This window comes from Caretta caretta, chromosome 4, assembly GCF_965140235.1.
Source record: "Caretta caretta isolate rCarCar2 chromosome 4, rCarCar1.hap1, whole genome shotgun sequence".
NCBI classification, from domain to species: Eukaryota; Metazoa; Chordata; order Testudines; family Cheloniidae; genus Caretta; species Caretta caretta.
The window spans coordinates 18,247,844-18,263,335 of record NC_134209.1 but is presented as its reverse complement, the minus strand read 5'-3'; the positions used below and the strand labels follow the sequence as shown (position 1 = coordinate 18,263,335).

The 15,492-nt window shown below is 44.3% G+C and overlaps 1 protein-coding gene across 14 annotated transcripts in view; it reads left to right on the top strand.

Moving 5' to 3' along the window:
* The window catches only part of EPHA5 (EPH receptor A5), a 372,563-nt gene that overhangs the window by 301,167 nt on the left and 55,904 nt on the right, over positions 1-15,492 (top strand). For 11 of the 14 annotated variants that reach the window (XM_048846883.2, XM_075127423.1, XM_048846887.2 and 8 more), the window contains one exon: positions 1,109-1,264. In XM_048846883.2, the coding sequence (XP_048702840.1) occupies positions 1,109-1,264 (156 nt within the window). Of the gene's footprint in view, positions 1-1,108; positions 1,269-7,072; positions 14,520-15,492 lie in introns of those variants that run through there. The other 3 variants (XM_048846880.2, XM_048846879.2, XM_048846886.2) reach the window with 2 other exon arrangements.

The window sequence follows — 15,492 nt, the reverse complement described above, 5'->3', positions numbered from 1 at the left end:
AAGCACTTTGAGATCTACTGTTGAAAAGTCCTGTATAAGAGCTAGGGATTGTCATTTATATTGCAGTAGTACCTAGCGACCACCCAAGAACGGGACCCCACTGTGATAAGCACAGTACAAATAGTTCTGTTCACTTCAGTGGAACAAATCCCATGACCTAAGCTACTTGAATCATAGGCCAAGTTTGTTTGTTTTTTTAAATGGGTGCCTAAAGCCAACCTCCTGAGTCCATTTAATCAATTGCTGAAATCACTGGGAGCTGCTGGGTGCTGAGCCCGTTTTGAGAATCTTATCCAAGTTTGCAGGATCAGGCATTTAAATTCTAATCACAGACCAGTGTGTTTTCCTCAGTACTGAGGAATATGATTTGTGTTTGTCTCCCTTCTCCTGACGTGCTTAGAAATAGATTTTGGCTTTCAGGCTCTGGACGCTTTGATTTAGGAGAAGGAAAACAGAGTGGTAGAAACAAAACAGGTCCTGAAGGTATGCAGTCTCTTGCAGTTTACTGCTTGGAGCGGGGGCCACATAGAAAGGCAGCCTGCTCACAAATGAGCAGCACTATGGAAGTGTGCTAAAAGCACTGTTCTGCTGAGGCCTTCTCCTTTGTGCTCTTGAAAGCAGAAGAATGGTGCAAAGAGTAATGCTGCAGTGAATAATCCACACAGATAAAGAGGCAGGTTGTGATCTGTGCAAATTCTTGCTTATCTGGTCCTTTGTGGTACTTTCATCTTTTCTTTTTGCTGGTAAAATAGTTTAAAGGCCAGGATTTTCAAAAGCTGTCAGCGTTGGCCTAACTGCTCACACCAAAGTCAATGGTCAAACTTCCATGGACGGGAGTAGTAAGACCCTTTTGAAAATCCTCCCCTTGGTATTTAAAGGCCCAATTCTGCCACCCTTACTCATATTGAGCAATACTTACTCCCATGTGTAAGTAAGCAGACTAATGCAACTGATTCCATGAGTAACTACCTCTCGATGTAATTAAGGGCATGGGTATCAGGTTTATCTAGGCAAATATAATAAAAGGCTCACCTGTAATATAAACAAATTGTAAGTGAATGATTGGTGTTGGGTACACCTTCCAACTGATCTTTTTTGTTTGTTTTAGAGTGTCAAATTTATTAGTGGAGCATAGCCCCCTGGCAAGTGGCGCCTACAGATCAGTAGGTGAATGGCTGGAAGCCATCAAAATGGGACGGTACACAGAGATCTTCATGGAAAATGGATACAGTTCAATGGAGGCCGTGGCTCAGGTGACCTTGGAGTGAGTAGTTTTCTGATCATTTTCACCTGCTTTGTTGGAGTTGTGGAGAAGACACATTGATTTAAATGTAGTCGAGAGATCTGGGGGAGGGGAAAGAAGAAGGGAAGCAATTAACTGGTTTGCCCAGTCAGCAGTTGCCAAGGAAGCCTCATCTTTTATAGCCTCTGTCGATGATAACAAATGCATGAGAGGGTTGAACTTACGGTCACTGTGCTTGCTGTCAATACCTTGGCTCCTTTACTGAAATAAATTTACACTTGAGTTTGAATAACTGACAAACCATTCTCGGGCATAATAGCAACGGGATTATTATGGGTTGTTTTTTTAAAGAGAGTTCTCTTGCTGGCACAGTTTTATACAAGGAAATACAGCGGGGCCAGAATGTCCTCTCACTGACCGGGCTTTCACACTGGGGTGACTGGCTTCCGCGGAGTTACTCCTCACTTACACCTCTGCGAGTGGGGAGTCAGGCGCAGGAAGTAATGTCATCGTATGTGATTTTTTTTTACCTGGAAAAGATAAACATAAATGTAGGTACAGTTGAGATGGCTGATTTGGCAACAGTGACAAACAGAGACACATCAGTCAAATCTAGACCTGTGTAATAAATACCCACAGCTGGATTCTGAGTTCTGAATCCTGGCAGTGTAAAGAGGTCTTAAATTGGCCATAAATTACATATAAACTGTCAGAGGCCTGAGTATAAATAGGAATCAGGCCCAAAGTGTGCATGAAAACCATCCAGTCCAAAACAAAGCTGTCAGTAGGAGAATTGGGATCATTTTGATCATTAATTGTACTTCTGCATCGTATATAATGTCGCAAGGACAACTCAGATCCTACACTAGAGCCCAGCCCAAAGGTTAACTCCCGCAGGAGGTGTCAGAGTTCTGCAACTCAGAGGAAGCCATCTCCACCATGCAGAAGTAGGCCCTGGGTGAACAGGTTTGGGGACCCTTTATGTGTACATATGCATACTTCTGAAATCAGCCTGATCGGCTCAGACTGAATCCACAGCACTAAAGTCATGTAGTAAATGCCTGAGGGCTATGGCTGAACTGTGTGCTATTTTTTTTAATGGCGTGTACTGTTTGTGTAACGATGTCTATGCCTTATTCCTGCCACTTATTCAAACTGAGCATAGAGAGTGGTTTCCAGTGGGATTAAACTGAAGTCAGGTTATCACAGATGTTGAATTAGAATGTAAAGGAATATGACCCCTCCTGATCCACACACACACACACACACACCCCTCCTGATCCAGTACACACACACACACACACACACACACTCTGCTGGCCAATATGCCGATTGCATCAATTTAAAATAAAATAAAAACCCTACTCTCCCAGAACCTTCATGTTTTTCCTGCCCTGCAGCAGGGGAGTTGTTTTGTCACAGGACCTCAGTTTTACTCAGTGGAATTCACCCCGCGGGATAGAAAATCCCCCCCCCCCCACCCCCCATGTAGGTGGGATTTTAAGCCTCCATGAGAGTTAAAATAACATTAAAGAGCAGAGGTCAAAACGTAGCAGCATCTGTCCTCTCATTCAGGCCCTACTTGTCATGTCCACAGTTGTAACATTCCTCACTTATTATCCCTGCAATCTGAAACCCCAGTCCTGCAAGCACGCTCCTCTTTAACTTTGTGCACTGTGAGGTGACATCAACATCTTATGTATTTGCTTATTTGTATTTCTGTAGCACCCTAGGGACCTCAGTCCAGGATCAGGGGCAGGGAATGGGACTAGATGACCTCCTGAGGTCCCTTCCAGCCTGACATTTCTGTGATGATTTTGTTGTGCCCAGTACTGCACAGACATAGATCAAAGACCACAGTTCCTGCCTCAGAGAGCTCACAATCTACATGGCAGAGGGGACATGCCAAGAGCACCAGACAGAAACAGCGTGGGGGAAGGATTACTAGAGTTGAGCAGAAAAGTGGAAGCTGCTAGGATTATTCCCAGCGCTTAAAGTTAAGCACATGCCTAAGACTTCCAGGTGGGGAGGTTTCCCCACTCACTAAACCCACAATCCCGGCTCTCACTGTCCCTGCATTCCACCACTCCCCATGTTAAGTTCATCCATATTTCCTCAAAATTGTGTCATGTGAAATGGATGTAAAACCACATCCCACACTAGTTTGTATTTGCACCTAATCAGGGTTTGATTCATCAGAAATATTTGATCACTGCTAAATGATTACGTGGTTATGACCCACCCCAACGTGTATTAAAATGGGAGGGTAGGTAGTTCTCCGCCCAACGGCAATTATTTGTAAATATAAAATCAACAAAGTAAATGAAGCCGGCCTATTTTTTTTTTTTTTATGAGCAGTGAGTCCACTCTATGTCTCTGTCCTCCCCAAGTTTCTCTGTGCTGTTTCCCCATGTCTTTTTCTCTTCTCCATGCTGCATGTATGCTGCCAGCTTCTAAGTCTGGATTTTGCATCCTTAAAGCCAAAGGGAGTTTTGCCAAAGACGTCACTGAGTGCAGGATCCGCCCCTAGAGCTGATCAGAAGACATATTTCATTGTACATGAAATATGTCAAAGAAAGCGTTCTTTTAAAATTGTTTTGTGGATTTTTTTCATCCAAAGCCTGCGATGTTTTCACTTGGGTGGAAATTTCCTCACAAAAATCCCATTGTGCCAAAATGTCATTATTTTCATGGAGAAAAGTTTCAGCAGAACATTTTCACCCTGCTCCACCATTTGCCATCACAGGGTCACCACCTCCTTCATACTTTCCTCTCTATTCCTTGCTGCAGATGGTGTTTTCCTGCTTATCCGTCCTTTCTCTTTGTGATTGCTGTCTCTCCTTTGATTTGATCCCTTTTCCTCTCTTCTATTTCCTTTTACCTCTGCTCCGTTGTCCTTTTCCTCCCTTCCTCTTTCACTTCTTTCCCTCTAAGTTTGTTCCCTTCCTTTGCTTCCGTTCTTGTTCGCCACTTACCCCTTCTTCCACTTTTCCTTTCCCCTCCTTCCTGCTTCTGTTTCCTCCTTGTCTCTCTCAACCAATCTCTTGCCTCTTCCCCAGCCTTTCCCCCTCCTGGTTCAGCTCCTCCATTCCTTGCCTCTGCCCTGCTCCACTTCACTGCTGCTGCAAGCAGAGGTGCCAGGAATTAACAAGATCGATGGAGCGCTGTTGCTTCAATGGATCTCACAGACACCCTGTTAAATTCATTAGCTGTTCTTCCAGTGCGTGTAGCATAGCAGTGCGGGGCACAGAAGTAGAGGTTAGAAGACTGTGCCAGGGCATCAGACAGATGCAAACCAGCCCTGTCCGACCCCTGAGTAAAGAGCATCTGATGCTTCATGGATAACTCTGGAAAATGTTCCATTGTGGGCCGCAGCCTTTATCTCCTATATTCCTGTGTTCCCCTCTCTTCTCATTCCTGAAAATGTTTATGTGAAAACAGGCCCTGTGGGTGAAATTCTCTTCTGCACCAGGATTGGCATGGAAGCTGGGGGAAACAATTGTGGCTCCTTGATACACTGACCTGATCTGCCCTGGGAAGTCCCTCACTGAGTTTATAGCAATCTGGGAAATGCTCTAAACTCTGCCCGCTGGTAACAGTCTCCTGGGTCCCCGTACCAACGCTGTGTTGGGATGGGACAGTGGCAGGGTATGTTGTCCTTTTGCTAGCACTGTAAAAAGGGGTTACTGCTCGGCTGGCAAATCCAGCTGCCTTGAAACCCCTTCCCAGCCCCAGAGCAGTGCAAAGGGGCTGGAACCCCTGAGAGTATCGTGGACTTTTTAATTCTGTTTTCCTGGGTTTGACTTTTTAACCTGAAAGGAAAGATCCACGTTATAGTCTGAAGTCGTGTTTTTGTAAATATCAACTATTTGGACATTCTTCCAAAATGTAGTGATATATTTCAAACTATATCCACGCTGCTCCTCCGTATATTCTTTAAAGGCCCAGTGGTACAGCCCTTAAACCAGAGGTTTTCAACCCTCTGACCCTTCAGGGGGTCACAAGGTTATTACATGGGAGGGTTGTGAGTTGTCAGCCTCTACCCCAAACACCACTTCACCTCCAGTATTTATAATAGTGTTAAATATTTTTTAAGTGTTTTTAATTTATAAGAGGGGGTCGCACTCAGAGACTTGCTATGGGAAAGGGGTCATCAGTACAAAAGTGTGAGAACCACTGCCTTAAACAAAACACGAAGCCCTTTCTCATGCATGTAATTCCAATGAAGTCAATGAGACTATGTGCCTGATCGATTGCTAACCAATGTGAACAAGGCTTACACAACTGAGCCCTAAGAAATATCCATATGATGTACTCTTCATTAAAATCAAAATGGGGAGTGTTCTTTAAAATCGAGTGGCATACTATTACTATGCTATAGTGTAGTATAGGCTATATATTTCCATGAATCACATCATCAGTTGGTATAAATCGGTAAAGGTCTGACTTCAGTTTATGCCTGCTGAGGATCTGGCCCTATCAATGTATTTTTGTGAGCAAATAAAATGCAGGGAATTTCCCACAGGTCAGGCTGGGTTCTGAGACAGCTTCTGCCGTTGTACAATCTCACTTTACAGTTTGAACACAAGCTACCTGGATTTGGTCAGATAATCCGCACTCAAGTCAAGAGTGTTCTTGAGAAAATTAGAACAGGCTAATCGGAAACAAAAACAAAGCAAAACTCTGTGATATTCTTTATATATGTTAAAAACACAAATGGCCAGATCCTCAGCTGATGTAAATTACCAAATCTCCATTGACTTCAGTAGTCCAAAATGAAAATTATCAAAGACCGAGGCTAGATCCTCGGCTGGTGTAAACCAGCATTACTTCTTTGAAGTCAACAAAGCTAGGCTGAATGACACCAGCTGAGGATCTGAGTCACTGTTTCTCAAATAAGGAAAGAAATGTTTTTCTGGCTACTAATGTGGATCCATCCTATAATTCTATAGCTTCTTTAATTGCTATTAGGAAAAAATTAACTTGGGAACACAGCATTCTTTACTGGTTAAAAAGGTTATTTATTTTTTTCGTAAAAGGGGATAACAAAATATTTTGTACAGTGCAAATAAGAATTCAGGTTCAATGTTTCATGTCATTGTCAATATAGACAACTGTTCAATATATTCCAGAGCTGGGACTTGGGGGGATCAGGTGAAAACAAGAACATTTGAAAGTAGTTTTCATTTCCCAAATTGCACCAGTAAAACATCCTTTAAAATATATGAGGTCTTCTCCAAACACTAGGTAAGACTGTAGATGCAAAATTCAACCTGTATGGAGATAGAGGTGGAGGTTAGATAGAAAGAGGCGATCTGGACCATCCTGGCCCAGTAGTACAGAATAATATCATTAAAGTGAAATAAAGAGAACTGTTCTACTTTCCACTGAAAAAAATATAAGGACCCCTCAAAGACTACGGCCAAAATTTTTGAAAGTGACTAGCGAGTTTGGGTGCCCAACTAGTCATCTTAAAAGGGCCTGATTTTCAGAGAGCAGCTGCTCAGAGCTTTCTAAAAACAAAGCCTCATTAAGACGTCTCAAGTTGGACACCCCAAAATGGAGGCCCCTGAAATCACTGGTTACTTTTGAAAATACTGTTCTGTCCTCTCACCAATCAAATAAAAATCCCAACTACCACCAATAGAAGGTTCAAATGAATGCATGTGTCCCAGAAATCACTCCCTGGTAGCAACAAATAGAAAATTAAAAACCAAAGGGTTAATGTGAATATCGCCCCAAGTCCTGAGCTCTGCCTGCTTAAGCAAAGACCTGAAAATGAATGTGTTCAAAGAGTGATGTCTACATTTAGTTCTAATTCTTGCAAAGGGATGAATCACCTTGTGAAAGGTGGAGCCTCACCCATCAGCCCCTGTTTCCGAATGGATATCAGACTTGAAGGAAACTGTGCGGATTGGAGAAGGCCTGCTCTTTAAACTTGTGGACCAGCTAGTGACTTTGAGTGTGTCTGGAGCTCTTTCATTACACAACAAGAATAACCTGACCAGGACAACACTCAAGAATAGATAGACATGACTTGACTCTCAATCTGGCACTTGATCGGACCTATTACTAACGAAATGTGGACTACTATCCCGTACCTTTTGAAAAACCTGTATTTACTGAATCTCAGGACACCTGGGGGGTTGTTATTAAGTGAACAGCTATGAATATTTGTAATGATATGTGTTGTGTTGCTTTGCATTGTAATTTTTCTTATAAAATAAAATAAATTATTATTTTTTTAAAAAAAATAATTTGAATTATGACTATTCAAGGATTCACCTGCTCCTGCTACTTATTCTTACCCTAAAACCCCAGTCCTCAGTTTGTGACATCACGATTATTTCCAGAGGAACCAGCTCTGACCTTGTGATGATGCAGGGAGGGAATAATGAACAAGAGCAGATGAACTCTTAAAAAACAAAGATGCTTATTTCATGCACAAGTCTCTAGTAAGTGGGTGCCTAATTCCCTTCGTATCCTCTGAAAATCCCAGCCTCAGGAACCAATTCATCCATTCTCACTCAAGTTGAGTGGTACCTGGAGCAGTCCCATTGATTTCCATAGGACTAAGGTACCACAGAGCCTGAGTAAGAGTGGCAGAATCTGGCCCTGAAATGGGAAATGGAAAACAGCTGATCTTTGCGGCCAGGTTGTGAGATGCTGAATGCTGAACATTTCTGGAAATCTGCCTACTTTACTTAGTTGCTTAAATGGAAGCTCTGTTCTTTTAACCTGAATTTGAAAATCTGGTCCGTAGTGTTTAAGCAGAACTGTCTCTAAATAAAGTGTTTTGAAGATTTTTCTTGCCCAATCTTTAAGGATAAGAATTCAGTTAATGGAAGTATAAGCTATAGCACAGTTAAAGAGACCGCCATATTGTCCCGAACTATATTTGGAGCTGGGCTTTCAGGACAGTGCCTATTCCTGCAGCACATGCCACCTGTGGTGCATGAGTTCCATGGAAAGAGCTAAGGACAAAACAGTGATTTTTCGCTCTGATTTCCTTGGCTTTGGTCTGTTGAAGTCAGGTCATTAACACGGCTGTAGTACACAGCTTTGAACTCATGTTTATTTTCATTTTCAACCATAGGCCAAAGAAAGGAAATGAAGGAGAGAACTCTTAACAGTGTAGACATGGCAGCTACATTGATACTATTGGCACCTATTTTAACAAGTGGGGCCTCAGTGCTTTTGCACTTGCACAGATGCACCCGCAATCCGCAGGATCCTGTGTGCCATTCCTGCACACAAGGTGAATAACTAGACTTGCAAATAGTTAGGCAACCAGTAAATCTTTTACACATGCAATTGCCTGATGCCTGTGCCCAGTGGTGGGTGCCTGGATGAATAGGGAAGAAGGTGAGGTGCCTTTTAAAGATTTGGGGTAATATTTTCAAAAATGCCTCAGTCCCATTTTCAAAAGCAACTTAGACCCTTAGGAACTCGGAAGGGCCCAACTCATCTGTGAAAATGGGACTTTTAGGGCATGTCTACACTGCAATAAAAAACCTGCAGCACCGTGTCTCAGAGCCCAGGTCAATTGACTCAGACTCATGGGGCTTGGGCTGCAGGGCTAAAAAATGCAATCTAGATGTTCACACTCAGGCTGGAGCCCAGGCTCAGACCCTGCCCCCTCACAGGGTTTCAGATCCCGGACTTCAGCCTGATACTGAACATCTACACTGCAATTTTTAGCCCCCAAGTCAGCTGACCCAGGCCAGACTCAGCTGTGCCACATGTCTTGTATCACACTGTAGAGATACCTCTAGGCTTCTTAGCTACGCCGCTGTAGCACTTGAGTGTAGACAAAACCTATGCCAATGGGAGGTGTTCTCCCATTGGCATAGGTAATCCACCTTCCCGAGAGGCGGTAGCTAAGTCAATGGAAGAATTCTTCTGTCAACCTAGGGTTGTCTACACTGGAGGTTAGGTCGATATAGATACGTCTCACAGGGGTGTGGATTTTTCACATTCCTGAGAGAGGTAACTATGGTGATGTAAGTTCCTAATGTAGACCAACCCTTAGGTGCTTTTGAGAATGTCACCACTTGCCTTGTAATGTACAAGGCAACATTAAATAAGGCACAGATGTTCTTCTTTGAGGGATGGTCCCTATTGTATTGCACTGAGGATTTATGCATTTGCACCATGCGTCTGGAGCCGGAGAATTTGAAAGTAGTTGTGTCTGTTGGTCCACACATGAGCCATTGCTTCACGACATTGTTTTGTCCGAGGTAATAAAGGGCAGAAAGGACTGACTGCGTCTCCAGTTCCTTCTCACCGATGCATGGTCCAAGTCGGAGCTGCTAGTGTCCTCTTGTCTCTGACAAACCCAGTTTATAGTTAGTTTTCTTGTTTTTGCTGTTTTTAAAATAGTTTAGTTTTTAGTAGTAGTTTTAATAGAAGGGAGGCCTTTGGGGAATCTGTTTACCGGTTCCCCCTGGGGTTGGAGTTTCTTTTCTCCCCCCGCCCTCTCCCCCCACAATTCCTTCCTGGTGCAAGCAGCAATGGAATGGCACAGACAGCAACATCCACACTCCACTCCATCAGATAAGGAGGGCAAACGCTTAGACTTTCTGGGACTAAAGGTCTTCCCTCTAGCCTTCAATTTTGATTTTCAAACTCTAAGGCCTTGCTGGCCAAATATGACTTCCTCAGCTACAGAAAATTGGAGGACTTTACTGAAAGCTGCCTCAGCAAGATCAAATGTGTTTCCAATCTATCATGGAGGAGGGCAAACTGGTGGCAAACTGCTGCAGTCGGTGCACTCTATGGTCATGGGCATTGTCATGCAGAGGGAATCTTGGCTGCACTCATCCCATTTTCCCAGAGAGGTGCAAACTACCATTGAGAATTTCCCTTCCAATAAATCGCACCTGTTTAATCTGAAGACCCATGATTCACTCCACTCCCTCAAGGATTTCAGAGCCACACTTAGATTGCTGAGTATCCATACACCTGCACCCAAGCAGAAATTCTGCCACATGCCACCTACTCAGTGGTTCAGGACCCCCAGTTCTTCTACCAAAGGCCATACGCATCTATTCTTAAGTGCCAGAAGCCCCAATGATTCTGCCCTCTGGGCTCCCCTTCCCAGTCTTCATCATCTCATATTAAATCCTCTGAGAAACGATATTTCTGAAAGCTGCTAGAAAGCCATCAACCACCGTGCAAAAAACACTGCCATGCAACAAATGCATCCCCTTTGAGGATCATCTAGCACTCTTTTTACCAGCTTCAAGGGCAATAACAATGGACAAATGGGTCCTTGATGTCATCCACTATGGCTAAACAATCAAGTTCACCATACTACATCCACATCTCCTACCCCAATCCCTTTTCAAGGACCACTCTCATGACAACATCTTTGCTCTACAAGTAGATTCCTTACTACAAAGAGGAGTGATAGAGTGTGTTCCTCCAGCTATCAGGGTACAGGGTTCTATTCGACTTACTTCCTGGTACCCAAGAAGAAGGGCAGGTGGAGACCAATCCTGGATCTCCATCACCTCAACCACTTCATGCACAAGCCCAAGTTTCATATAGTCACTCTAGAGGCCATCATACCATCACTAGAAAAAAGGCATATGGTTTATGACTCTCGATATGCAGGCCACCTGTTTTCACATAGACATACATCCAACCCACAAAAGATTCCTGAGGTTCATGGTGGGTCCTTAGCTTTTTCAGTACAGGGTCCATTTGGACTCATTACTGCTCACTGAGTCTTCACCAAAGTTTTCTCTGTAGTGGCAGTCCATCTCAGGCACTCCGGGATACTTATTTCCCCTATCTCGACGACTGGCTACTAGCAGCGTGATCCAGACGAAACTCGAATCTGGACCTCCATGTTACTCAGATTTCTTTCCTTCCTGGGAGTCAAATATTGAAAAATCAACTTTGATTCCCAAACAGTCCCTAGACTTCATAGGGGCCTCCATCAATTCAGTCACAGTCTGAGCTTACCTTTCAAGGAACAGATTCCAGACTCTGCAGGAACTCGTTGACCAGGTAATCAACTGTCTGTCCCAGTCAGGACTTGATAATCCCTGCTTGACCTCATAGCAGCCTGCACATACATCACTGCCTTCACTCACTTCCAACTTCACGGCCTACAGATGTGGCTCGAGCGTGTTTACTCACCCACGCGATGTGCCATGGGCTTTATGCTGTCAGTCACTCCATGAGGTGCTCTCTTCCCTCCAGTAGTGAACCCCAGCAGGTCTGTACAGGGATTCCCTTCCTCCCATCATCCCTGGACAGGATGATCCTCATGGATTCACGCCTCAAAGGATGGGGAGCTCACATCCCCATGTGATGCAAGGGACATGGAGCCCTTGTGATTCCAGGATGCGCATCAACATTCTGAAACTTTGGGTGGTCTGAGCGTGTCAAGCATTTCTCCCATCCATTTGCTCCTATCATGTTTTTAGGAAGTTGGACAACAACAACACCATTTATTACATCAACAAACAAGTGGGCACGATGTTGACTACTCTACGTGTGGAAGCAGTCAATCTCTGGGATTGGTGCATTGCCCATAAGATCCTGTTGTCAGCAACCTGTTTTTCAGGGACTCAGAATGTGATTGCAGTCTCTCTCAGCAGAAGATTTTTCGCCAATCAGGAGCTTCATGATTCCATGCTAAATGACCTCTTCAGCTAATATGGGTCTCCGACCAGCGATCTCTTTGCCTCCCATGTAAACACAAATGCAGTACATACTGCTAAAGGCAGGGTATCCATTCTCAAGATGATGCCCTCTTCTTCCATTGGTTGGACCAGATCAACTACACCTTCCTACCTCTTCCACTCCCCCCACAAGTCCTCCACAAGAACAGGTGGGAGAGGGCCACAGTTATTCTGATCATACCATTCTGGCCGCACCAGTTTTGGTTTCCCAACTTTCTCCACATGTCAGCCCATCCCCCACTACCCCTACCCGCTTTCCAGGAGCTGCTTATGCAACAGAATGGCAGGATCAGACATCCCAATCCACAGATGCTTCACATCAGAGCTTGGTATTTGGGGGCATCTTCTCTGGAATGGGAGTATTCATCGGCAGTGCAAGACATCCTTTCGAGCAGCAGGAAAGAGACAAGTCAAGAATCCCTACTGGGCCAAGTGGAAACACTTCACTTCCTGGGCCCAGCAGAAAGGGATTTCCCCTGAGGAAGTGGACATTCCTCTTCTTTTGAACTACCTCCTGTCCTAGAAGACATCAGGGCTCTCCTTCAATTCTCTCAAGCTCCACATAGCAGCCATCAGTGCCTTCCACTCTCCCATGGAAGGACACTCCATATTTACACATCTGTTGACTACCATGTTTTGGAAAGGACTTCTTGGGACTTTCTCACCCATACCACCTATCGCTCCCCAGTGGGACCTCAATCTCGTTCTATCAGCATTAATGAAACTGCCCTTCAAGCCTCTGGCTTCATGCTCTATGTACCTCCTTTCCATGAAAGTCACCTTCCTACTGGCTATTACTTTGGCAAGAAGGGTAGGTGAACTTGGAGCCATGATGGCAGATCCCCCTTTCACCATGTTTCATAAGGACAAAGTGTCCCTGTGCCTACACCCCAAGTTTCTACCAAAGGTCATATCCTGGTTTCATGTCAACCAACCCATACACTTACCTGCTTTCTTTCCAAAGTATCATGCCTCAGCAGAGGAGGAATGCCTCTGTCTGCAGGGCCTTGGCCTCCTACCTGGTGAAGACGAGACCAATCAGGAAGTCCCTTGGACTACTGATCACTATTGCTGAAAGGATTAAGGGGCAGGAAATCGCCACACAGAGGATTTCCAAATGGATTTTGGAGTGTATTACACTCTACCTGTTGTCGGGACTGCATCCACCCCTTGGAGTGAGAGCAGAATTCTGCAACAGATGCCTCATTTGGTCTGGCTGTCCTCCGTTCAACTGTGTCATCCTCTTCCTCACACTTTTCTCTGAATTAGGTACTGCTTGTCAATCACCTAAGTGGAATACAGTAGGGACCATCATTCGAAGAAGAGGAAGTTACTTTCCTGTAACTGGACGTTCTTCCAAGATGTGTGGTCCCACCCCCGCTTCCCCTCTGCTGCAGATCTGTTCTATTTGCGTTGGAGAAGGAACCGGAGACGCGGTCAGTTCACCCTGCCCTTTATCGCCTCAGAGGGAACCATGAGGTGAAGAAAGGGTGAGTATGGGGACCAAAGGACACGACTACTTTCAAATTCTCTGGCTCCGGATGCATGACGCACATGCGTAAACCCTCTGTGGAATACAGATAGGGACCACACATCCCTCCAGTTACAAGTAAGTAACCCTTCTCTTCCCCTGTTATGCCTTATTGCTGCCCTTCTTTATAACCTTTCAGATAGCTAGCACCCATTGGGGCACTAGGAAGGAAAACTTCAGTGGAGCTATGGTGCTTTGTAAAGATGAGCGTGGACTGCTTTCCCCAGAGGGCTTGTGGCCACACCCTGTGCAGAAGGAGGAGCACCATGACATCTCTCCCCTGTGCAGGCACCACCCACAGTCATGTCCAATCGCTTCATATATCGAAGGATCAGGTCCCTTCACTCCAATATTTGATTTATACAGTGGATCCCCTGGTGACAGCTTATACACCAAAACTGGAAACTTCTGTATTTTTCCCAATCTCTCTCTCTCTCTCTTTTTTTAATCAAGAGGTATATTGGGTTATGGAGCGTATGTTATGGCAAGGGAAAAGAGCAGGATAGTAAGTGTCAAAAATTCTGGACTGGCTGTGGAAAGAGGAAGCCAACTCCTATTCTAGTTTATGAGGGAGTTTTAATATTGGATTAATAGAATTGCATATGGAATGCAAACATCCCCTCGTGTTTCAGGCTGGCTGGTCTGCATTGCATGGCTAGAGCAGAGCGATCCCATCAGAGAAACACTGAATGTATTAAATATTTGGGGCCAGGTTTTCAGAAAAGCTAAGCTCCCATTTTAGGTACTTTAAGTGAAGGGTCTGGATTTTCAAATGCGCTCGGCACCCAACAGTTCCCACTGGAAAAAAATGTGGGAAAGGTCTTGAGCCTTTTTAAAAATCTGACCCTGCCACCCTATTTTTCGTGTACGTTACCAGCTGTGCACATTGCAAATATTGCAATGGCATTCCCACCTGTTCCTTCACTGTTAAGATTGCTGTGTTGCTTGCTGAACCGTTTTCATAATTTGGTAGAGGCCGAAATGAAAGGTCTGTCTCAGAAAAAGTTAGATGCTTTTGCAGCCATTAAAAATCCTTGGTTTCAAATAACGAGCATGCGGCTGTGGTTCCCTGATCTCTGTCGCACGCAGGTTGTGACTTCCTTAATGCATCTCATACACCAGCTGAAAGGGGGCAGTGTAACGAAACAAAGCAGGGTTGTTCCAACTCAAAAGGCTGAAACTGTGTCAGTCTGTGGAGGACAGATCTAGCTTTCCCTTGGACAGGACTACTTGTTACAATGCTCATGTCGGCCCTGTTCGTTCTGTATACAAAACAGTTTTTGAGAAACAGTCTGATTATTGAACACAGAATCCCTAGGGTCAGATTTTCAAAATAACTCAGCTCCGATTTAGGCACCTGAAGGAAGCAGCCAGATTTTGGGATCTGCTGGGGGCTGAGCAATTTGGAGAAACTGCCCCTACAGTGATCAGTATTCTTCTCGAGGGGAGGGATTTTTAGAGTTCCTGAGCACAAGTCCCAATGATTTTCAGTGCTCCTACTTGGGCACTTTTGAAAATCCCAGCCAATGTGCTCATGAACTCCCATTGGCATCAATTGGACTTATGTACATATAGGAAAAGGAGATTAGAACCCTTATATTGTAAAAATTGCTATATTAATTACTCCAGACCTGATTTAGAAGGCACTTCACAGGTGGAATTCTAGAGTTCCTCATAGGAAGGCTTCAGGACGGGCCCTCATCCCTTCATAATCATTGATAAGTATTCTAACAATCATGTCCTCTTACGTCAGACACATAAATACACATGACTGGATCCTTCCCTCCCAAAACATTAGCATAAATAATAGCCCTAAAGCCATATTATGGCGTAATTTTTACAGCAAAATTCCCCATTCAAATTGTTCTCCTTAAAAAAATATGAAGTCCTAATAGGCTCTTTAATATTTAATTCACTTTTAGGTAAAAGAGCACTTTCTTCTGCTTAACGCTGGCACCTACTGGTGGAGACAAGCAACAAAATCTTTATACATACTATGGAATTTCCCAAGAATCGAGCAT